Source organism: Rhinolophus ferrumequinum, chromosome 6, assembly GCF_004115265.2.
Source record: "Rhinolophus ferrumequinum isolate MPI-CBG mRhiFer1 chromosome 6, mRhiFer1_v1.p, whole genome shotgun sequence".
In the NCBI taxonomy this organism is placed as follows: domain Eukaryota; kingdom Metazoa; phylum Chordata; class Mammalia; order Chiroptera; family Rhinolophidae; genus Rhinolophus; species Rhinolophus ferrumequinum.
The window spans coordinates 691,623-712,762 of record NC_046289.1 but is presented as its reverse complement, the minus strand read 5'-3'; the positions used below and the strand labels follow the sequence as shown (position 1 = coordinate 712,762).

Here is a 21,140-nt window from a genome sequence, read left to right as displayed (position 1 = left end):
ACTCAGAGACAGGCACACACACACACGTGCACCCCCTCGGGCCCATGTGCCAGGATATGCACAGCAGGCTGAGGACACACACACATGCACATGTGCACACACGGGTGCACACCGCCCGGGGCTCCCGGGGATGCACACAGCCAGCAGGGCCCAGGTGAGCTGTCGCTGGATGACTCATGCTCGGCAGTTCCCGTTAGTGGGCCTGGCCGGGCAGCCTTCCAGCAGCAGGTCAGACAGGCACTCACAACACTGCCGGGAAGAGGCGCTGGCAGCCTCCTGTGTCTCTAACCCATGGCATGACGGTGCACAGCCCTGTCCTTCAAGTGGGTCTCACCTCTCCTGCCCTGGTGTCTTTCTCAGGCTGGACAGCAGGACCTGGGGCCAGAGACCCTGCTTCCACCTGCCTCCCTGGAGACCTGCTCTGCTCTGCCCATATGAGGGCCAGTCCCTTGTGGGCACCCGGAGTGGGGGCGGGGAGAGCTGTCTATGTCCCTGGGTGTGTCCACCGTCTGTGTGAGTCTGTCAGGGGTTTCAGCCTGCCCGTCTGGCTGTGGTGGTCTGGGAACAAGGGGCAGACTGGTGCAATCAGAGACCTTCAGACACAGACCCAGCTCTGTGTCCCCCTGCCCCAATAGGCGTGGGACCTTGGCAAAGCCGCGTGGACCCTGGGCCCCATCAAAATGAAGTGGCCTCACTCCATGTGACAATGTGACATATCCTAATTGTCAGGCACAATGCACAGGGGGCTCCCCTCAGCTCTGGGGAGGGGGAAGATGGAGTCCTGGGAGGGTGGCTGGGGGGCTGCCCCACCCAAGCAGAGGCCAGGAGGAGGGGATTTCACATGGCCACTGAGAGAGGAGCAGAGCCATACACTGCTGGCCCCTGTGCACTTAAGTGGTGCCGCCAGGTCCTGGGGGAGGCTGGGGCAGGGACCCTCCCGGGGGCACTTCTGCCCTCGGCCTTGGTGAGGGCTAGGCTGGCTCACACTGTCCTGCAGGAGCCTTGCCTATTCTGAAGCTGGAGAGTTGGGCCCCAGGATGGGGGTGGGCAGGGACCCCCCAACTCAGGGGCTGCCCCTTCTCCTCGCCTCCTGCTCTGAGGCAGAAGGCTAGCATCACCTGTTGCGCTCACCCCCACGGGCCCCATTTCATCTCTGGGAGGGCCTGGCCCCCCAGGCAGTGTAACCCACAGATGGCCGGCTGTAGGATGCAGAGGGAGACTGCCCACAAATTGGCCCTTGCCACCTCCCCCACCCAGGGCCCGCCAGACTGGTACCTGCCAACTTCTGCCGGATTCCTCCTCCCTCCCCATCCCTTGTTTTGCCTGCCTGTGCCTCAGAAGTCCCAGCCTGGCCCTAGATCACAGGGCCAGACGGGAGAAAGCTGCCTGGGTGAGACCTAGGAAGCCTGTCTGTGCCACCCCCGACTGTCCCTACCCCATCCGAAGCCTGGCAGTGACACTGCCGCAGAGCCCTATGCTGCCAGGAGCTCCTGTCATCATGCCCAGCTCCAGCCCTATCCTGATGTCCCCGCTCTGGGGATAGATGCCCCACTGTGAAGGCCACAGTAGCTGGACATGACTCAGAAGTTGCTGTGCCCTGCAGAGGCATGGAGACAAGGGCCGGACTTATGGCCATCCCTGCTGCATACAAGGGGCTGCATACACACATCCCCAAGTACCGCCCCACGGGGCGGGGGCCTGCGGTGGTTCAGCAGTACTCTCTCCCGTTGACTCACACAGGCTCCACGTCCTCCCTGGGACCACGAAACCAGGGGCACCGGGTGCCACACCCAGCCCTGGCCCTGGCTGGGGTCCCAGGCTTGCCCACAGTTTCCCAAGGATGGGTACCGGTACTGCAGTGCAGGGCACTGGTGGGGACTGGGTGAGGAGCAGGGGCTGCCAGCCACATGTTGGCAGGCTCAGCTCCTCCTCAGAACACCCCCCGACTTCCCCTCCCTGCCCCCGTGGCCGGCTGCCCCAGGAACGCCTAGGGCATCAGTGATTGATAGCTCCTTGAAGCAGAGAGCAGCATAAGCAAAACTAGCTCTTGCTGCCATCATCCCTGCCCTGGCTCAGCCCAGGTAGAGGGCACAACACGGTGGACGGGGCTCCTGCATGTCCTCAGCTGCCATCTGTCCTCCCACCAGGCCCTTTGCACAGAGGTGGTCAGGAGGCTCTAGGGATGCTGGCCCCTGCTTCACTCTCCCCCAAGCTGAGTGCCCACTCCCAGCCTGGGGACAGGCGCGCTCCTCGACTCACCCCAAGGAGTGGGGTGAGGACGCCAGAGAAGCAGGACACCTAGTGCTTCCGGGGGCGAGGGATCCCTCACAATCACTCATCAGGGACACTGAGGGGCTCTGGAGGGAGGCAGCTCCTGTCTCCTGACGCTAGGACAGGAGGCTTGACTCAGGGGCGGCAGACAAGCTGTCCTCTCCCTATTCAGCAGGGCTGGGGCTCAAGGATGACCGAGGCGTCCCTCCTGAGAGGTGCCTGGGAGAGCCACACCGTACCCACCCCCTCCGTGGCCCCTTGGGGAGTCATGACTTGCACCCCCACTTTAATGAGGACCTGCCCCTCCGGCCAGTCCCCCCATCTGAAACCTTTTAACCTTGAACAGCTGCCTGCTCTGCCCACCCTCCTGGAGGCCTGGCCCTCGGCTGGTGCCCCATGTCATGCCTAGTCTGCCCAGATGCTGGCCCAAGGAGCCAGAGGCCACCTGTCAGTCACTTGGGCTGCCCCGACTCCTCCTGCAGCCAGGGCTGGGCCCTTGTGATGACACTGGGCTCCACAGCATATCCTAGGACCATCTTCTTATTTCAAGAGCCTTAATACAATCACGTCTGTAAGGTCCCTTTTACCTTGGAAGGTCCCGTATTCACATGTTCTGGAGAGCAGGCCATGGACTCACTGGGAGGCACTCATCAGCTGCCACACCAGGTAATGTTTTCATCCTGTACCCTGAGGGTCACATGCCCTCCTCACTGTTCACTGAGGTTCAGACAGGGCGTGGGGAGCTGTGGAAGAGCTGGTTCCAGCTCTGGCAACACTTCTCACTCAGGTCTTTGGGCCTGGGCCTGGGCCTCAGTTTCCCCAGCTGCACGAGGACAAGACTCCTATCCCTTTGCAACTCCCTGGACTTGAGGAGGGCAAGGACAGTGGATGACGGCTCCAAGTAGTGGGTGGACAGCAGGACCACTGGGGCTGAGGTGGTCTCGAGTGAGCAGAAGGGAGCCAGCAGTGCCGGGCAGTCTGACCGCACTGCTCGCACACTGCAGTGCGGGCGGCTGTGCCCCTCAGGAAGCCGGGGAGGGGGCAGGAGGCTGTGGCCCAGGCTTCAGAGAATGATCTCATCTGGTAATATTTAAAATTAATATTTTCAGTAGCTTGGCTGAGAAGGACCAGGGAGAGAGTGGGCGGTTCATGCAAGTAGGACAGGGCCTAGGCAGGGCTCAAGGTCACAGGGTGGGGACATGTGAGCACGAAGGTAGTCTGGGGGACGAGGTATGGTGGATCAGGGCTTCCACCAGGGCCTGATGGTGCCTTCTGGGGAGGCTGGAATGAACCTTACACATCAAAGTTGATTTGGTAAGACTGGGGTGGGGGCTGATGGGGAAAAGCCCCGAATGCCCGGGAGGGGAGCTGGCAGGAGGGCAAGGCTGCTTCATTGGTGCCCCTTGCCCTGAGTAGTGGCAGCAGGAGCGCTGGTGACCAGACCGAGAATCAGGGCACTACAAGGGGTCCGGCAGGGAGGGGGCGGCGCCCCTTACTCCCCCGCAAGCAGCGGACTCTCATCTCTCCACACGTTAGGAAGGACTTGGTTCTTGGAGTCTGCAGGGCAGAGGTCGCCGTCCGCCCGGAGCCTGCGGAATAGACGTCACACAGCCACACGACAGCACAGTGCAGCGGTGCAGCAGTGCGAGGGCCGCGGGGTGACGTGGGGCAGCGCGGCGTCGGCGCACTCCCGGGCCTGGAGCCTCGCGGGGCTGTGGCACGACGACTCGCACGATTAAACAGGAGGCCCTCTTCCCGCTGCGTCAGGGAGGTGCGGGGTGCAGGACGTCAAGCCACGCACTTCCCTCGCGGGGCTCAGGGGGCGGGGCCTGGCGCTGCCACGCCCCACACGGCGCCGGAACTCTGGCGTCACGGCGACGACGCCGGAAGCGGGGCTGGTGCGCGTCGTTGCCGGGCAACGGGCCGGAGCTACGCGAAGCGACTGCAGGCCGTTTCGGCAGGCGGAGGCGGGACGCGGCCAAGGTGGGTGCCGGCCGGAGCCAGACGCCGGGCCCCGAGCGCGCCCGAGCCCGCCCCTCGGGAGCCACAGGCCGGGCCCCCGCGGGGGCCTCAGCGGCTGACCCCGACTCTCGCTGCCGTCCGGCCCTTCCCGCCCGGGGACTTATGGGCGTTGACCTCCCCGGGTGCCGGGACTCTCCCCCGCTTTGGCCAGAGTGGGCCTCCCTGACCTCTACCTACCTGGTCCAGGCAGGACCCCGCAGCTCGTCCACCTCCCAGGCCGGGCCGTCGCACAGCCTCTAGTTAGTCTCTAAGACAAGCCTCTGTGCTCCCGGCAGCGACTTCCGTCACTTTCCCTGGGTGACCAGGCTGTGTACATGGTTGTGTTTGTTCCACAGCGACACTGGACCCACACCAGGCATCAGCACTCCGGGCAGTGGGCAAGCGGGCGGCCCTCTAGGCCGTGTCCAGCCCTGGGCCTTCCAGTGCAGCAGTGTGTATGTCTCCTGAGCATCTTCCCATCTATGCGGGCCTGGCGACACCAACATGGAAGGCCCGCAGGAGCTGGGAGGAGAGCCCGGCCAGATGCCCCTTCTAAGCAGGTTTCTGAGTGACCTCGCAGAGGTTGCAGGCGAGGTTTCCCTCCACCAGGCTTCTGAAGACAGCGGTGCAAGCGAGGTACCTGGGAGACAGAGTGTTGCCCACGTGGAGTGGGTGAGGATCCGCTCCCACCTTCCTCCATCAGACGGGGAAGCCAAGATCTCTGGGCTCAATGAGGGCTTTTCCACCTACACCTCCAGTGGTCTGGACCCAGGGGAACACAGCGGTGCCTGGGGGCAGTTTGAAGGCTTTCAGGAATCTTCCGCCAAGTTCGAACAATATTCTCAGTTCTTTGAACTCCCAGAGAGGGCCGCAGCACCTGAGCCGCCAAGAACTGCTTCTGCCCACAAGGAGTGTGGTTTTCAGCAACTTCACCAGGGCGGACCTTGGGTGACAGGGACTGCTGCCATCTCACCTTCTGAGGTATTTCTAAAGAGTACGCAGGAGGTGTTTATATACTGCAAGGCCAGCGGATCTCAGGCTGCGGTGCGCTGACCAGGGTCAGGGTCTGCTCCTGTCCTGGCCTTTGTCCCAGGCCACGTGGCTAGCAGTCCCATCCTCCTGAGCCAGGGAAGGAATGAGGCTGCAGAAATGGTCACCCCCAGGGGGGGCAACTTGGGCTGGGCCGCAACCATGCACACTCCTCAGCTGCACCAGCCTCCCAGCCTGCGCTGCCCGCTTTCACCTCCACCCTGCAGTCCGCCCACTCCCCATCCGCCTGGCTATGCTTTCCTGGCCCCAGTTCAGAGCACGCTGGGGGGGGGGGCGGGCGGGGGGAAGAACTTTTTGTCTGAATCGCCCAGCTACTTACTAGCGTGTCACCGAGTCCCATCTCAGTGTGTGTCGTGACGGAGCGCTGGAGCTGGCCCGCAGCCCCGCCTTGTCCCCTCACCCCCACCCCTGCCCCTCCCGGCCTGCCCGCCAGTAGCCACCTGTTTTGTGACCGCCTCTGACCCTCTCTCTTCCTCTTGGTCCCATTGCCCCCCTTTCTCTGCCATCTCTTCCCAAATGCTTTACCCCGAACTCCGTAAGAACAAGACAAGTAAGAGGGAAAAGGGAGAAAAGCTTTGGCTGGTTCTGGACCCTCTCTAGCCAGCTCTGCTATCACACTTCTTTCGGAAGCAGGACTTGCTTCCACTGTGATTGATGTATCAGGGAACAGTCTGAACGTAACACAAACTTTGCAGAAACACCAGGTGAATGCAGAAAGCTGCACGCGCTCACAGGTCCCAGGCACCGCCCAGCATTCTCAGCTTCCCCCACCTGTCACCACCTGGGGCGAGGGTCCCACCTGCCTCACAGCCCTCCCTCTCACACCTCACGCTCCCTCACAACCTGCAGACCTCAGGTCTTTCTCTGAGAAGTGCCTGATTTATTGTATGGATGGAGCTCAACCACTTAACACAGGGAAACGGTGCTAATGTTTTGATTGGCGCCTGTCTTCACCTCTCAAGGTCTGTGAGTGTTGTGCCCTATCCCGCTCTTCCCACACACCCTGGCGCTTTCATTGCGTGGTTGTGCACAGCATGGTGACTTTGGAGAATGAACATGTCATGTGACAGTACAGTCATTTATAGATTTTACTTGTACTGAAAGTTGTATTTGGAATCAGGTGACATGACGTGCGTATTTCTCCTAACTTTGGTATGTTTTTCTTGCCTTTTTCAGCCCATTCTCAGCTATGAGGACGTCTTCAGGTTTGCTTTTCAAGAAGTGCCAGTGCAGCAGGTGACTGACGATGTTCCCACCTTGCGTCACCTCTTAGAGATTGGCCTTGAGGAACCAGGCCTTGGGTCTGCACACAGATGCTGGTAATGAACTTCAGCTGGGGCTAATAGTTTATAGCCGCTCTGCGTTTACACTGTTGATTGACAAAATGGACACGGGACCTTGTGTCCATCTAAATTAAATTAGAGAGCGTTGTCTCTCCTGAAGTCCCCGCTACCTTTGGGTCGTAGGGTTCCCTGGGAGGACCCCGTGGCATGGCTGATGCCCTGGCTGTGGCCCTCTCTCTCGGAGCCATGGTCAGCCTCTGCCCACCCCCGGCGAGCTCACCTGGAACAAAGTGACCAGGTCTCAGTGTGCATGCTGGGGTGTGAGAGAGGAATCTCCTGGGGGACTCGGCCCCACAGGGTCAGCCCGCCTCTGTGCTCCTGGTGGTGCCTGGGGCCAGTCACCCACGGGAAATCACAAAGAAGTTGTTTACAGATGGTCTTTTCTAAGATATCCTGTCACTGAGCATGGAGAGAAAAACAGGTGTCACTTGAGGGTGGCAGTGCTTGTGTAGCTAGAGGTCAAGGCCCTGGAGGGAGGAGGTGAAGGTCGGCGTGAGCTGGCTCCCCTGGTCCCTCTGTGCGCCCTGCGGACAGGCCGACTCTGTCAGGGAGCTGTGCAAACAGGCCCTTCTGGGCCCCGGCCCCGGGCCCAGTCAGAGCTGCTTGCTGTGGTCTGAACCAGCACCTGCCCCAGGACACCCCTGGCAGAGGCCTGGGGATGGAGGCCTGAGCCCAGGAAGCTGTCACCAGCAATGCCCAGATGGCTGGTATGCCATTCTGGATGCGGTGCTTCCCCAAGGTGTGGTCCAAGGCAGCAGGTGGGCAGAGGAGCCTTTGGTTGCAGTGTGACCCTGGGGCACCCAGGGGCAAAGGCGGTCCTGGGTATCGGGACTGGGCAGGACTGGACAGTGTTGTGAGCTGGGAGGTTGGCGTGACTTTGGGCAATGACAGGCACTTGGCTGTCCCCTTCCTTTCCGTGTAGGCCTGGCACGGTGGGTGGCACCGTGCACTGCCATCGTTTGTTTGCGGGGCTAGGCATTCACTCTGCTCCTGGTTTGTGCCACCTTTGTGACCAGACGGGTGTAGGTGCCTGAGACTGTCAGGGAACACAACCAGTGAAACACCTGGCCGGCAGGTGTCTGCCCCTTGGAGGGGACACTCCGGTGTGCAAACAAGTCAGGGACGTGCTCGTGGGGAGGAGGAAGTGCTGGTGTTTGCGGGGCAGATGTTGTTGGAATAAATGGACAAATAACTGCGGGGACGCCCTCTTCAGAATTCCGAAGGGCCAGGGCCCCACTCCGCTTCTGCTCTGAAGGCTCTCAAGGCTGTTTTTAATTCGTGCGTCCTTTTCCAGTTCTGAATCCAGAAAACTCTGGAGAGCTCTTCAGAGCACAAATAGCATGGCCACGTCCCACTGCCTGTGGCGCGAGTCCCACTGCCAAGCAAACTTCCTCCCTGTCCTCGGAGTAGACGCCGCTCAGGTGAGGGGAAGCAGGTGGCCACTGACCCGGAAGCCGCCAGCCATCTGCAGGCCACTCCTGCCCCACCTCCAGGACTGCCCCTCCTGACCGAAGCCTGTCAGAAGGTGGCTCCTGCAGGGTTGGGGAGAAGGCCAGCAGGCGGGGAAGGCGAGCTGGGGCCACAGATGGGGCCATGGGCAGCTGACAGGCATCCCAGTGGGGTGACCCTGAGGAGGAGGGGAAGGGGACAAGGCGGCAGTCCTGCTTGGAAGTCATCAAAGAGAATGAGGATTTTAAGGAGGGCTGGCTGTGGGCAGTCAAATTGGCAAAGACCCTTTTCCATGCTTAAGTATTACGGAAATTTCCAAACATGGAAAACACAGAAGGCGCAGGCAGGCGGGGCACGAGATAAGGCCACACTGGGCTCTCCAGGAAGGAAGCAACGGACTGGAAGGAGCCCGAGAGGTGTCACCTGGCTGTGTCCCAGTGCCAGGAAAACAGCTGGGAGGAGGGAGGGGAGGCGGCCTGACCTGGAGGCCCAGAGGTGGGACAGCTCCAGGCCTGCAAGTGTGAAGGTGCAGGGTCCCTGCAGTCCTGGAGAGGACAGCCGTGAGCCCCGTGACAGGGGACAGGAGGGTGGTGGGTGGCAGTGGCCAAGGCTGAAGGAGAGCAGGCTGCTGGAAGAAGGGGAGCAGAAACAACCCTTTCCTCGCCGCCTGCCGGCTGACTGGTGTGTGTCTTAGAACCTTTCCGGAGGCCAGGGTCACGATTCGGAAGGTTCCAAGCTGCGGGAGGCTGCAGAAGTTGGGGTGTCCAGCCTCCGTGTGCACGGCTGCAGAGCGCTGATCCAGACCAAGGTGAGCGCAGGGCAGCCGTGGAGGGAGGCTGTGCTGGCTGCCTGGGCCTCCACTCTCAGTCACTTGGTTTATTCACATGAACGTTCCCATGTCCAGGGCAGTGGGCCACTGGGGTACAAACGTGTCACCTGCAAAGACCCGAAGGGCAGAGCTCACGGGGGGAGAGGGGTCTCGGGATCTAGTGGAAGCAGGGAGGCACTGAATGGCCTGTTCAGCAGCTTTTCTCTGTGGTCTGACGTTCCTGCAAAAGCTGTAGTGGCACCTATCACAGGGGCTCAGGCAGGAGGGGACAGACAAGTGGGTGGGAGAGGGGTTTCTTCCTGAAGCCCCCTTATTAGGGCAAGGGGAAGCCTTTGCCGGGACAGGTCTCCTGCCCGCCCCTGGAGCAGGTCTTCTGAGGAACGCCATAACCAGCTGGCTCCCTCGGCTCCTTCCCCCACCAGGGGCCTCAGAGCATGGTTGGGGTTCACTCTACACAATGCACCCCACCCCCCCCCAAAGGCAGGGGTGGCACGTGGTGGTGGGTCTGGCACGATCTGCTTTGATGGTCGGCGGGGAGAGAGCCCTGCAGGTGAGGGCCAGGCAGAGGCCACTGGGGCAGGAGACGAGAACCTGATCCGGAGCTGGGACAGGAAGGAGGGCAGATGGGCAAGTTTGGTGTCAGCTAACAGGTACCATGGGGCTGCAGGCGGGCCCTCTTCAGGGGTGCCCAGCACTCTGTGTCCATCTGCTCTAGGAAGACAGCAAGGGAGGAGGTAGAAAGTTCTGGAGGTGCACGGCACAGGCTGTGTTAAAGCACCAAGACAAATGCCCCAGCGGCTGTCGGGGGAGTTCGTGGTCAGTCCAGCAGTGGATACTGGGGGCGAGAGCGTGAAGGGCAGCAGTATCCTCCACAAAGACCAGACACCCACCATGGCTGCCCTGTGACCCCTCCTAGGAAATGGGACCCACCACTGTCCTGAGGGCCACAGGCTGGGGCTGTAGTCTCTTGGGATGCAGAGGCTGGCCTGGTCCTCCATGGTGGACGGGGTCCCAGCATTTGCTGAGGAGTCACAGCTGTGCACCTGTCCCCATGCGTCTGGTCACTGCATAGCCAGGTGTCTCAGCAGCGCCGGAAACGCCCACAGCCTTGCCAAGGGCCCACAGCGGGGTGGGTGGGCCAGGGCGGGCGTCCACATATCCTGACCGTGTGCCGTCTCCATGCCAGCTCTCAGGGACGTCAGGCGACAGGCAGGGGAGCCTCGTCACATACAGCCTTTTTCTGCAGATGCCCTTCCACGGGCACGGGCAGTGCGTCACAGCGCCAAGGAGGAAGCTCTTCAGTCGCCGTAACCTGAAAATGACACTGTTTCATAGTGACGTTTGCTGAGACGGGACGACCTGCTAGCTGAGGAATTCACATCTCCTGGCTTGTTTGGTGGTGACCACTCCTGTTTTGTGAGGGTTCCCAAGTCTGCGCCTGCTGGGTCAGTTTCAGGGGAGGGTCCTTCGGCAGAGCCAGCCCTCACCATGAATGGGCGCCGAGGTCCCCAGGAACTCCCCCAGCCTGCCCAGTGCAGGTGCTGCCAGTCCTGGGGGCTCCCGCTGAGGGACCCAGGCCTGGCTGCCTGAGCTGCACTGCCCAGGGCTCCGGGTCCCCGCCCAGCGGCCTCTTGCACCCTGTGGGCGAGCTGGCCCTGGTCATCAGCCTTGGAGATCCCCTTCTGAAGGCAGAGCCAGAATAGGCACTGACTTTTGTAACATTTTAGCAAATAAAACGGCCTGGATCTGCCCGTATTCTTGCTGATTCATGGGCTCTGTGGGGGCTGTGCCAGAAATGCTGTCATTCCACCCTGCCCTTGCCAGCAGCCCCTTCCCTGTGCCTCAGGGGAGGCGTGGGGTCTGAGGTGGGCGGAGCGCGCAGCACACGCAGTGCAACCCCAGCCATCACTGTGCTGCCAAGGCCACACTGGAGGCCAGGAGATCACAGCCAGTGACTGGCAGATGTAACCTGCCACGGGGAGAAGCTAGCTGTCACTCAGCACCCTGGTGCCCTTGGCTCCCCGCAGGGGCGGCTCCTCCAGGCTGCATGTGGTTTGGGGGCCTGTGTTAAGGGGTAACGCAGACATTTTGGTGCCGCACGTTTGGGAAATTTTTTCTGCCATGCTGTCTCCGTCACCATCTTGGGGACTCCTGGGGCCCGGGCAGCAGAGGCCTGCTGGGACACGCTGTGGTTTTCCAGGCTGTTAGACTTGACAACCCAAAACACACCATTCTGCGTCCTGCCTCCCCCACAGGTTCAAAGGTGGATGCTGGCACTTCACCTGCCCACTCTCGGTAAGCCGGCACCTCCAGACCCCCTTGAGCCCCATGTCCCCCACCCAGCCCCGCAAGCCAGAAGGCATGACGCGCTCCCCCACTCCGTCCAACCAGACATCAAGTCTGGCTCTGTCCCGCCGTCTGGCCAGTCTGCTCGGGAGGGGCTTTGTGACCTGGGAGAGACGTGAGTGCTGAGCGATCACCCAATGCAGATGTACAAGTCGTAAGAAGCAGTCACGCCCCCCTGACCAGAACAAGCCCAATCAGCTACACAATCATGGCTCACAGTAGTTGGAGCTCAGCGTTGAAAGAAACCTGAATGAGTTAATCAAGCGATGGCAGAGGCCCCGGCAGCAGCTCTGGTCCCCATGCGGGGCGGGAGGGCCCGGACCCGGCGTGGCGGTCAGTGAGGACTGTCAGCAGCCTCGGGGCTGGCAGGCCGCATGTCCGTCCAAGTCCTGGAAACGGTCCAAGTCTGCTTTGGATCCCGAGGGTCCCCCTCACGGCGCCCAGGCCCACCCGCCGTGGCCCGGGCAGCCCTCCCGACTTCCAGCTGCCAGTGTGCATCCCTGGTCTCTGGCACGCCTGCTGCTCTGTGGGAGCTGGGGAGGAGTGGGGGGGCAGGGAGGGCTGCAGGGCACACATTTGGGGGCTTTCACAAGAGTACAAAAGCATAAGCACAAAATGAGACAAAAAGAGAAAGCTGAAATAGAACGAGAAAACACAGGATTATACAAAGGCAAAACCAGTAAATATCACAAACTCCAGAAAAACAATACTTTAATTCCTGACGCATCTCGATACATTTTCCTGCATTTGACGGTGTTTTTTTAATCACTTCATGTGACTATTCGTAATCTCACTACCCAAAAAGGTAATTTGATGTAGTATGTTTATTACTGACAGCTCAGAAGTTTCTGTCAGCTTAGTGACTTGTCACTGGCCAGGCTGTGGTCGCTGACACTGCTGTCAGGGCTGGGAAGCCCCCAAATGCACCTAAACCTGGCTCCTCCCCTGCCCCCCCACACCCCCTAGTGCCCAGCGTGGCACTGGTCAGCACACCCCAAAGTCCTTCCTGGCCGAGGTGACAGGAAACAGGTGATGGTGCCCGCTGCACGCGGTCCAGCTGCCCTTCCCCGCAGTTCCGACTGCACAAAGCTCCACCGGCCAGGCCAGGGGCAGGAGAGGTGGGAGGTGGACAGCGGCCTTCCTTTGCAGGTTACAGAAAGCCGTGACCAGGTGCATACAGGGGCCTAGAGGGCCTGAGTCCTGCACTTACCATGCAAACCCATCGGCAGCAACTGGCCACCCGCCTGTTCCTCTCCGGAGGACCATCAGCTAGCCCGGGAGGTCCAGGGGACCCAACACTGAGAGTGGGTAGCTGAGAAAGAACCACAAGAGCCAAGGCGGGAAGGAGGCGTGCTGGCAGGACAGGGTTGCATCTGGGGCTCAGCTGTGTCATGGGGTAGGAGCCTCAAAATTGAAGCCTGACCCACAGGCCTGCCTGGCCCTCTACCTGCCCACATCCTCTGAATATTTCATACTTTGAAGGCTGGCAAAATGGTCACCCCAGCTAATCTGGAATTGAACAAGTATTTTTAAAACATAGAAATGCTATTAAAAGACATAAAAACTGCTTTAGGTTTATTGCTTCTGAGACACACACTTTGAGGAGAAGGAAATACTGTCAAAACCTGAAGGGAGCAATCCACGAATGCTGAGGCCACAGCCCACCCTGCAGGTCACCTGCACTTCTCGCCTATCCCGACCCTGCTGCCCACCCCCGGCTGCCCTCAGGCACAGACCTGGGGGAAGGGAGCACTGTCTGGGACCCTGTGTGGTCCCACTGCCCATTTAACACATTAAGTGAAATTCCTCTCCCACGTCCAAAAAACAGACGCACTCAAGCAGCAGCTTCCATCTTGGTGAATAATCTTTTAATAAAGGGAGGTGCACATCACTGATATTAAAGAATGGCCATATGCACAAAAGAAATCAAACCTTTTTGGCTAAGGGCTCGGGAAGGAAGAAAAAGCATGAGTAACAGGAAGCGTGGGGGTGGGGAAGAGTACAGTCTCGTACACGTAAACCGGAGAGAAAGATGTAGGAGGAGTGGGCCATCTCGGGTCCTGCAAGGTCACGGGCGCGGCCAACACAAGCTCCCGTAAGTGGCACCCCCCACCGATCCCACTGCCAATCACCCTCAAGATCGAGGGGCCACAAATGACCTGTGTCCAGATTTAATTCTAGACTTAAATTTAGTCTTAAAACTGGGTCCCCACACGTTTCCCAGAGCTGGCGTGGGCACGTTCCACTCGCACAGCACGCAGACAAGCACGCCTGGCACATGGCAGGCAGCCAGGCTCCTGCAGGGCACTCTACAACGAGTGCGCTGCCTCCGCGGGCACGTGGGGCCCCACCCCCAGTCAGCTTCTCAGGGAGCTGTGACACCTGGGTGTCCCAACATCAACTGGGGCCGTGACCTCCACACAATGACATTTACATATAAATAGGCATAAATTAAACCTCCAAATCCTACACTTAGTTCCCAGGACAGCCTGGCACAGCAGGTCGGTCAGGACACTCCGGTCAGGACACTCCGAAGAGCAGGCTCACCGTCCACTGCGCTGGCGCTGACCGGAGCAGTGGATGACACGGCCCACGTCAATTTGAAGAGAAAAGTTGTGACCCGTAAACACTGCTGACTCGGGTACAGCGAAGCTCATGAAACAGCTCTTCTTATTGAAACCTTAAAATTGAGACCGACTGCAAGTGTTCGGGTTATGGACGTTTCTAATTAGCAGCAGAGGATGTTTCTAGAAAAAATACACTTTTAAGAAAATAGCTGAAAAAAATCTAGAGATAAAAGTATAAAAAGTTTAAAAAATATATCTCAAGCCAAATATTGCCCAAAACATATAAAACTTAATTTAAAAAATTCACCTATCTAAAGTTAAATGAAGCTGGATGCAGCTGGCGGCTCACATCCTCCACGGAGCTGTGGTGCGACTCAGAGAGGACAAGGGCCAGGGCTGGCTGGCTGGTCAGGCCGGGCCGGGCGGGCGACCCGCCTGCAGGAAACCGCCCTGCCCCCGAAAGAGAGAGGAGGGGAGAGGGCGGCGGGCAGACTGGATGCTGCCCCAGCCCGGCTGGTAATCACAGACAAAGCAGAGGCTGACGGGTCGGGCGGCAGGGTCGTGACACGTCCCCCTGTCCCGCGAGGCAGCCGGCTCAGGTCTCCACCAGGATCTCCACCACGTGGTCCAGCTCACCCAGGTCCGACTTGCAGCCAGAGCTCGGGGGCGGGGCGGCCGCAGAGGACAAGGTGTCGAGCCCGTCGCCGTGGCCCGCCTTGCTGCCCACCATGCCGGTCAGCACAGCGTCCAGGTCGTAGTAGGGACTGTCCATGTCCCCAAAGAGCCCTTCCACAGAGCTGGGGGTTTTACTCTCCAGTGTTTCAAATATCTGATCCAGAGACTTCTGCAAGCTCCCCCTGTCCTCCCCAGGGCCGTCCACGTCCCAAACACAGCCCTGTGTGCTCCTTGGGGCCGGTGCACTCGGTGCCCCACACAAATGGGACACCAGGTCTGGTGCGTCGCCGTCGGCCGAGCCAGGGGCAGGGAGCTCCCCGTCCTGCTCCCAGGCTGCGCGACACAGGATCTCCGTGGACACCAGGCGGTCCCGCGGCGCCTGTCCTGCAGTCTGGGGCGCCATCACCCGCCAAGTCCCATCCTGGGTCATCTCTTCTTGAATCTGCCGCACGGTGTTGGCTATGAGGACCGAGCGGCAGAGGTTGGGCTCGACCAGCATGTGGCACAGCTGCAGCTTGACCAGAGACATGTCCAGAAGCGACTGCCGCTGTAGGCTGGCCAAAGCGCCCTCCATGTCCTCGTCACCGTCAGCGCACTTCCTCTTTAGCCCTCGGGCAAACATCGTCCTAGGGAAACCCAGGAAGACGCCATTTAGCACATCTCAGAGCCCCTGAGAGACCCTGCCCAGATCCAGTCTCCATCCGTCACAGGTGACCCTGGCACACACAGGGCCCTGGACACGCAGGGTGACTCGGGTGTCTAATTCACACACAGCCACCTCTGGACGGCAGCACTACTGTCCCCATCAGAAAAGACAAATGACTAAAAACAGGAGGAGTGCCTTTTTAAAGAGCACCTAGTGTTGCTGCCCACGAGGGGACAGAGCGTGAGACGGGCTCTGAGTACTATTCCCGAGCAGAGCAGAGCAGAGCAGAGCAGAGCAGAGCAGAGCAGAGCAGAGCTCTGCCTGGCCTGCCAGAGGGTGCCGCCCAGAGCGGGCTGTCCCAGTGCTTTCAGACAGAAGCCCCTGCCGTAGTGCTGACAGCCCTGAGGAGCCGCACCAAAGCACACAGGAGAGATGCCAGGTGCAGGCACGTGTCGCCTGCGCCCAATGCCCAGGACAGTGTTCACGACAGCCAAGGTGAGCGGGGCACAAGAGCACACAGCCAGAGCCTCGGGCCACCTCACCACACTATGCCACTTCCTTCCAGCCCAAAAGGACGCATGGAACGGCGCAGGCTGGGGTCCTCCCTGCAGGCTCGGGGCACCTCACTACTCTCAAAAGCAGAAGACCGGGGACGCTGTTCTCCTGAACTGGCCAGAAGCTGAGTCGTCTGGGGACTAGAGGAGAGGGGAGAGGGCCGCCTCACCCACAGCGCCTCCCGAGGGCCCCCTTTCTACAAGCTGAGCATTAAGTTTCTCTCTTCTCAAGTTTGTAAAGTAGCTCAACATTTTTATTGCAGATATTTGTGTTATTCAGAGGATTAGTCTTTTTACTATGCAAATGTTTTGTTTCCTCTTTTAAAAATACCAACCCTATGGATCCCAGCGACAGCTGGCCCTGTGCCCAGGGGCTCCCCAAGAATGGGGTGGAAGCGGGTGGCCGCCAAGATGGGCTGCTGTGGTGAAGGCCCGGCTGCCGCCCTCCCCACCCTGCCCACGAGCCTCTCAAGGCTCGCGCGTGCCAGCCTCACCCTTCAATAGAAAGGTCCCCATCCTCCGAATTTCCTTTCAGCCTCATACTGTGTTTCCCCGAAAATAAGACCTGGCAGGACAATCGGCTCTAATGCGTCTTTCGGAGCAAAAATTAATACAAGACCTGGTCTTATTTTACTATAATATAAAACTGGGTCTTTATAATATAATAAATATAATACCGGGTCCTATAATAATTTTTGCTCCAAAAGACACATTAGAGTTGACTGTCCGGCTAGGCCTTATTTTCAGGGAAACATGGTTGATCTTACCCGCCGTGTATTTAACATTGGAAAAAGTTAAGTGACTTTTGGGCATTTAACCTTGAGATGTGAAAACCAATGGTCATGGAAACACATGTACGAGAACGTTCAGAACAGCTGCACTCATGGCCCCAAAGGGGAACGAGCCCTCCCGGGGCTTGGCGAAGCTGCTGCACCCCCGGCAGGGGTGGTCGGGGATACCTCAAATCTGCATGGACCTCAAGTGAACAGGACCTGGACATGGGGGGGTGTGGCCAGCCAGTCACTCTGCAAGGGACTGTGGTGATGGGTCCTTGGTTACGCATGTTAAGTGCCCAGAAATGCACACGCGCACGCACACGCCATGTGAAGCAGCTCTGTGGCCACCAGGGGACGGGTGACCTCCGAGACATTCCTCTGCTACGTCCTGTACATCTACAGTTATTTCAAAATAAAAACATTACACAAGTGACCACAGCTAATTTTCCCTCGCAGGCTACTTTTCCCAGAACAGCAAACAGGTCTTCCTCACCAGCACAGGACAGCCCAACCCACTGCCATTCTCTGCCAGCACCGTGCACACTCCTGCCTGCGTACTATTTCATGTGGATGAACGAAACAGTTTACCACTGAAACACATAAAAAATATTCCGACTACTTCTGGTAACAAAGGACTCAAGCTTTTTGTGTGGGCTGCAAATTCAGCTTTTACACCTGCCCCATCAATTGTTTAAAAGCCCCTGGCTTAAAATTACTAAGTATATCAAGAATAAATGTAAGATTATGTCAAACTATTCGATAGGTGCAAAACTAATTGCGGTTTAAAAGGTTAAAAATAACTGCAAAAACCACAATTACTTTTACTAATATAAAAAGTACCCATATTGAGGAAAAAGATCAAGTTTCAAGGGTTCCTCTGCAGCAGTCACTTCACTTCTGGCTTTTAGTAGTATTTTCAACCTCATCTAAAATTCCAACTCTGCTTGAGGATGGATTTAATTTAGGGTCCAAACTAAACTCACTGGAATGACGTAATTAGGTCCTCGTTTGCCGACAGAAGCGAGGGTCTCGGGAAGGTCAGGAGGCCACAGGGGCTGGTGGGGTGGCTAGAAGCCCAGCCTACATGCGAACAGCAAAGCAGCTGCACACGGACACCCAGCACCCACTCAGGGTCCTTGCACAGCCTGCTGCAGTCAGACCTCTGGCCTGAGGGACAGCCCGGGAAGCTAATAACCTCCCTGCAAGTCAGGCTTATAGTGCAGACAGTTAGGGAAGCCGTCAGTTACTGATCAAGCCTGTAAGATCGGGTCTTATGTTAATTTTTGCTCCAAAAGATGCATTAGAGCTGACTGTCCGGCTAGGTCTTATTTTCGGGAAAACACAGTGCTTCTGTGAGCTTCTGGAACAGGCACAGCTGACCCAAGTGTAAGACAGCACGCTGTCTGGAGAGAACTGGCCAGGACAGCGGTGTGAGCGGCGTGGCTCCGAGTGCATGCACTGTCACGACCAAGAGGCCTGCACATGGCATCTGTCCTGTTCACTGTCCCTGATGCACAAAAGGGACAAATAAGTTGATTGGGGAGGCAACCATCCACTGAAAACAACCACTTCAGGTACTGCCCACTGCACATGCAGCAGGACAAAGATACATTCAGTCATTCTGAATCCCTGCTCTTATGTCCCCAATGCCAGCCACTGCCGGTGCTGTTCCACTTCACAAGAAAGCAGGCAGGCTGACCCTACAGAAGGGAGGAGCTCAAGGGCAGGCCATGCGCCGGGTGAAGGGGTCAGGCTGAGCCCAGGAGAAGGGCCTCAGACACGTGTGTTTGGGGCAAAGTCTGCATGGCTCTGAAGTGACCCTGAGAAGTGGGGGGGCAAAGATGAGGACACAGACCCCTCGGTGGGCCTGGCGCAGCACAGCTCTCGGCGAAGCCCAAGTGACTGTGGCCTGAGGGTACTGAACCCTTCTAACACGGGGACCCAACGAGCTGCTCTGAGGCTGTCCTAACTGCACGGCCTGACTCGCATTAATTCTGAACAAAACTGTTAGGAATTACCCACCTCCACTGTCGCCACAATCGGCCGGAAGGTGCTGCTGCGTACCTAGTGAAATGCCCCAATCCCACCAAGTGCTCAGGGTTGCAGGTATTCCACTCGAAACCCCAAAGTCAACATGCAGGACTGCCCCTCAGCCTCCTCCAGACCAAGCGCTGACCAGAGAAAGCAGAGGGACTGAGCAGTTCCACATGGCACATGGAGCGAGGAGGATGCTATGCCGACCCACTCAGAGCCTCCACGGAGAGAGAACCCAGGCGGCCAGGCCGCCTCACACCATATGGCCGGTGGGAAATGCCGATCCCCAGATTCCACGCAGTAGGGCTGGGACAGGCTCGAGCCGTGCCCGTGACCCTCCGCCACTGCAAGGCACTCCTGTGAGTGCAAATCACACCACCATCAGATTTGCTGTGAAACGCAACATTCAAGGGAGACAAGATGGAGCCGCGGGCAAGGTCCCCAGAACGGTGCCCAGGTGAGACGTGGTGCCCTGGGCCCTGCTGCTGTCTGACATTTCTCCTAAGATGTTTCTACAAAATGAATTTCAGGCACTTTTGTTACCTGGAATGAAATACAAACTTTCTTTGCCTGTGAATGTTCCACTAGCAAGTGAGGGAAACTTGCCTGCCCTCTTTCCAAGATAAACCTGCAAAGGTCACAACAGACGTTTTATTCTGAGTTTCAACTTTAATTATAAAACATGGCAAACCTAAAAATAGAGCAGTTGTATGTAGGACATTTATAAAACACTAAACTTCCTTTTTCCCTTGGCTCCTTTGAAAAGAACCATGAACTCAGGCCTGCAGCACACATGCTACCAGCGGAGGAAACGCAGCGGGAAACACTGCTGGGACCGGAGCGTCTCCCAGCAAACTTACCTGGCTGGAGGGGTCTCTTCCTGGTGATCCAATAAGCTCTTGAAAATGTAGAGCCGAGCTTGTTTTTGACCTGTGGAAGCGAGCTCCTGGTACCTTTCCTAGTCACAGCGGCTGCCTCCCATGGGACACGAGCCGGGCGGGCAGGCACAGGAGCCCACTGCACACAGTTCACTTGCCCGGCTCTGGGAGTCCTCCTCTACCCCCCCCCCCCCCGAGTCTACGCTGGCCTGTGCAGAGCCCCAGCTTTAGACCACCGGGAGGCCAGAGGCCGGCACCTAGGCAGGCGACTCCCTGACCAGCCGAGAGGGTCTACTGCAGGAGGGCAGAGGGAAACCACTGAAAAAGATCCTTAGCCTTCCTTCTCAGAGCAATTAAAACAGGAAACAAAGGAAAGGAACACTCTCAGGCCGCCCTGTGAAAGGTGCCCCCGACCCGGCCATTTGGGACGGCATTCGATTACCAGCGAAACCGAGCTCTGCTAAAACGACGGACGGTGAAATCGCAGCATTTGATTGCTAACCTCCTTTCCCACAGCCCATTCCGCAGGAGTGCAGACTGGGAAGGAAACCGAGACACGGCCACGACGGGTCACGACCGCCGGGAGGAGGAGGGGCCGCCACGGTCCCCACCGGGATTCAGGAGGGTCTTCGTGGGGGCCTTAGGAGGAGCGTGCGCTGACCTTTACCAAGTCACAGGGAAGACGGTGCGGGGGGTTCCCGACGGAAGCCGGCACTGCACGAGCCGCCCAATACACCCCCGTCCAGTGTTTGTCCTAGTAAAGGGCCCCCACGCGAGGAAAGACACTGGAGCCCTACTTTCCGGGTAGTGGTGCGGGACGGCGAAAGTTTAGGCTGTTGGCAGCACGAGGTGAATCCCCGGTGGCGTACGACTCGGCGGGCAGGCGGGGGCCACCGGTCGATCGGGTCGCGCCCCCTCCTCCGAGCGCCCGCCGCACACCCTCGGGTCCCCCCCAACTCCCGAGCCGCACCCTCGCCCCCGCGGCCGGGCCCCTCCCCGGTCCCCTCAGCCCCCAAGCTGCCCCCTGTCCCCCGGCCGCCGCCCTCCCCCAGCACCCCAGGGTCGCGCGCCGAGGGCCGCCCGCACGTGCCAGCGCGCCCTCCGGAACCCGCCGAGGCGGAGGAACCGGACGCCGGGGTCGGACGCTCACCTGGCCTCCAGTCGTCTGCGCCGCCGCCCGCCGCCGAGGGAGGGGCGGGACCGGGGCGGGGCGGCTCAGCGCCCACAAAGAGTCGCCAAGGCACCGCCCACCCCGCCCGCTGATTGGCTGAGCACGGGGACGGGGCCTCCGATTCAAACCGGGGGCGGGGCCTGGCTCTGGAGTTCCCGCGCGGCCGCGTTGGCCGTTGGGCTGGAGCCCTCAGCGCCCCGCCCCCACCGACTCCCAGGTCTCCGCGCGCGGCTCTAGTGCGCCTGCGCTCTGCCACCCGGGGGCAGGGCGGGGCGGGAGGTGTGGGTGGGAGAGGACCGGAAGGGGGACGGGAGGAGCAGGAGGATCAGGGAGGGGCTTTAGGGAGTTAGGGGCGGGGCTTTGGGGAGGGGAGGGGAGAAGGGCGGCGGAGAGGGCGAAGGAAGAGGAGGGCAGGGCAGCAGCTCCCTGGACGGCACGGGTCACAACAGGGGCTTCCCAGGTTTACATGTAAGAAATTAAACGGTCGACTGGCCCAAAAATAACTCTCAAAACCATAAAAGTAGAAAACGGGAGTTTGTTTTTTACATTA

At 59.1% G+C, this 21,140-nt stretch overlaps 2 protein-coding genes across 7 annotated transcripts; one reads left to right on the top strand and one right to left on the bottom strand.

The window, feature by feature from the left end:
• The first annotated feature begins 2,867 nt into the window (after positions 1-2,867).
• Positions 2,868-10,690, top strand: CLBA1 (clathrin binding box of aftiphilin containing 1). 5 transcript variants are annotated; one of them, XM_033109519.1, is made up of 8 exons: positions 3,458-3,585; positions 3,808-4,254; positions 4,629-5,253; positions 6,499-6,641; positions 7,960-8,086; positions 8,809-8,922; positions 9,366-9,493; positions 10,190-10,305. In XM_033109519.1, exons 3-7 carry the CDS (start codon positions 4,777-4,779, stop codon positions 9,465-9,467), a joined length of 963 nt encoding a protein of 320 aa, XP_032965410.1. In that variant the 5' UTR covers positions 3,458-3,585; positions 3,808-4,254; positions 4,629-4,776; the 3' UTR covers positions 9,468-9,493; positions 10,190-10,305. The 5 variants fall into 5 exon arrangements, with proteins under 5 accessions (XP_032965407.1, XP_032965410.1, XP_032965409.1 ...); XM_033109518.1 differs by having other exon boundaries at positions 10,130-10,260; XM_033109516.1 differs by lacking the exons at positions 3,458-3,585; positions 9,366-9,493 and adding an exon at positions 2,868-2,937 and having other exon boundaries at positions 10,130-10,690.
• A 3,292-nt stretch (positions 10,691-13,982) lies between these two features.
• CDCA4 (cell division cycle associated 4) lies at positions 13,983-20,625 on the bottom strand. Of its 2 annotated transcripts, none has more exons than XM_033109237.1 (2): positions 20,570-20,625; positions 13,983-15,157 (listed from the first exon to the last, which is right to left on the bottom strand). In XM_033109237.1, the coding sequence occupies exon 2, from the start codon at positions 15,151-15,153 to the stop codon at positions 14,452-14,454; it is 702 nt and encodes a 233-aa protein (XP_032965128.1). In that variant the 5' UTR covers positions 15,154-15,157; positions 20,570-20,625; the 3' UTR covers positions 13,983-14,451. The 2 variants fall into 2 exon arrangements, with proteins under 2 accessions (XP_032965128.1, XP_032965129.1); XM_033109238.1 differs by lacking the exon at positions 20,570-20,625 and adding an exon at positions 19,402-20,368.
• Positions 20,626-21,140: the final 515 nt, after the last annotated feature.

What these genes read in the sequence shown, in the direction of transcription:
- CLBA1 (XM_033109516.1), top strand. Translation starts at nt 4,777, where the DNA reads ATGGAAGGCCCGCAGGAGCTGGGAGGAGAGCCCGGCCAGATGCCCCTT. An exon ending in CTGCCATCTCACCTTCTGAG is followed by an intron (nt 5,254 to 6,498) that starts GTATTTCTAAAG and finishes TGCCTTTTTCAG; the next exon opens with CCCATTCTCAGCTATGAGGA. An exon ending in GGGTCTGCACACAGATGCTG is followed by an intron (nt 6,642 to 7,959) that starts GTAATGAACTTC and finishes GTCCTTTTCCAG; the next exon opens with TTCTGAATCCAGAAAACTCT.
- CDCA4 (XM_033109237.1), bottom strand. Translation starts at nt 15,153, where the DNA reads ATGTTTGCCCGAGGGCTAAAGAGGAAGTGCGCTGACGGTGACGAGGAC.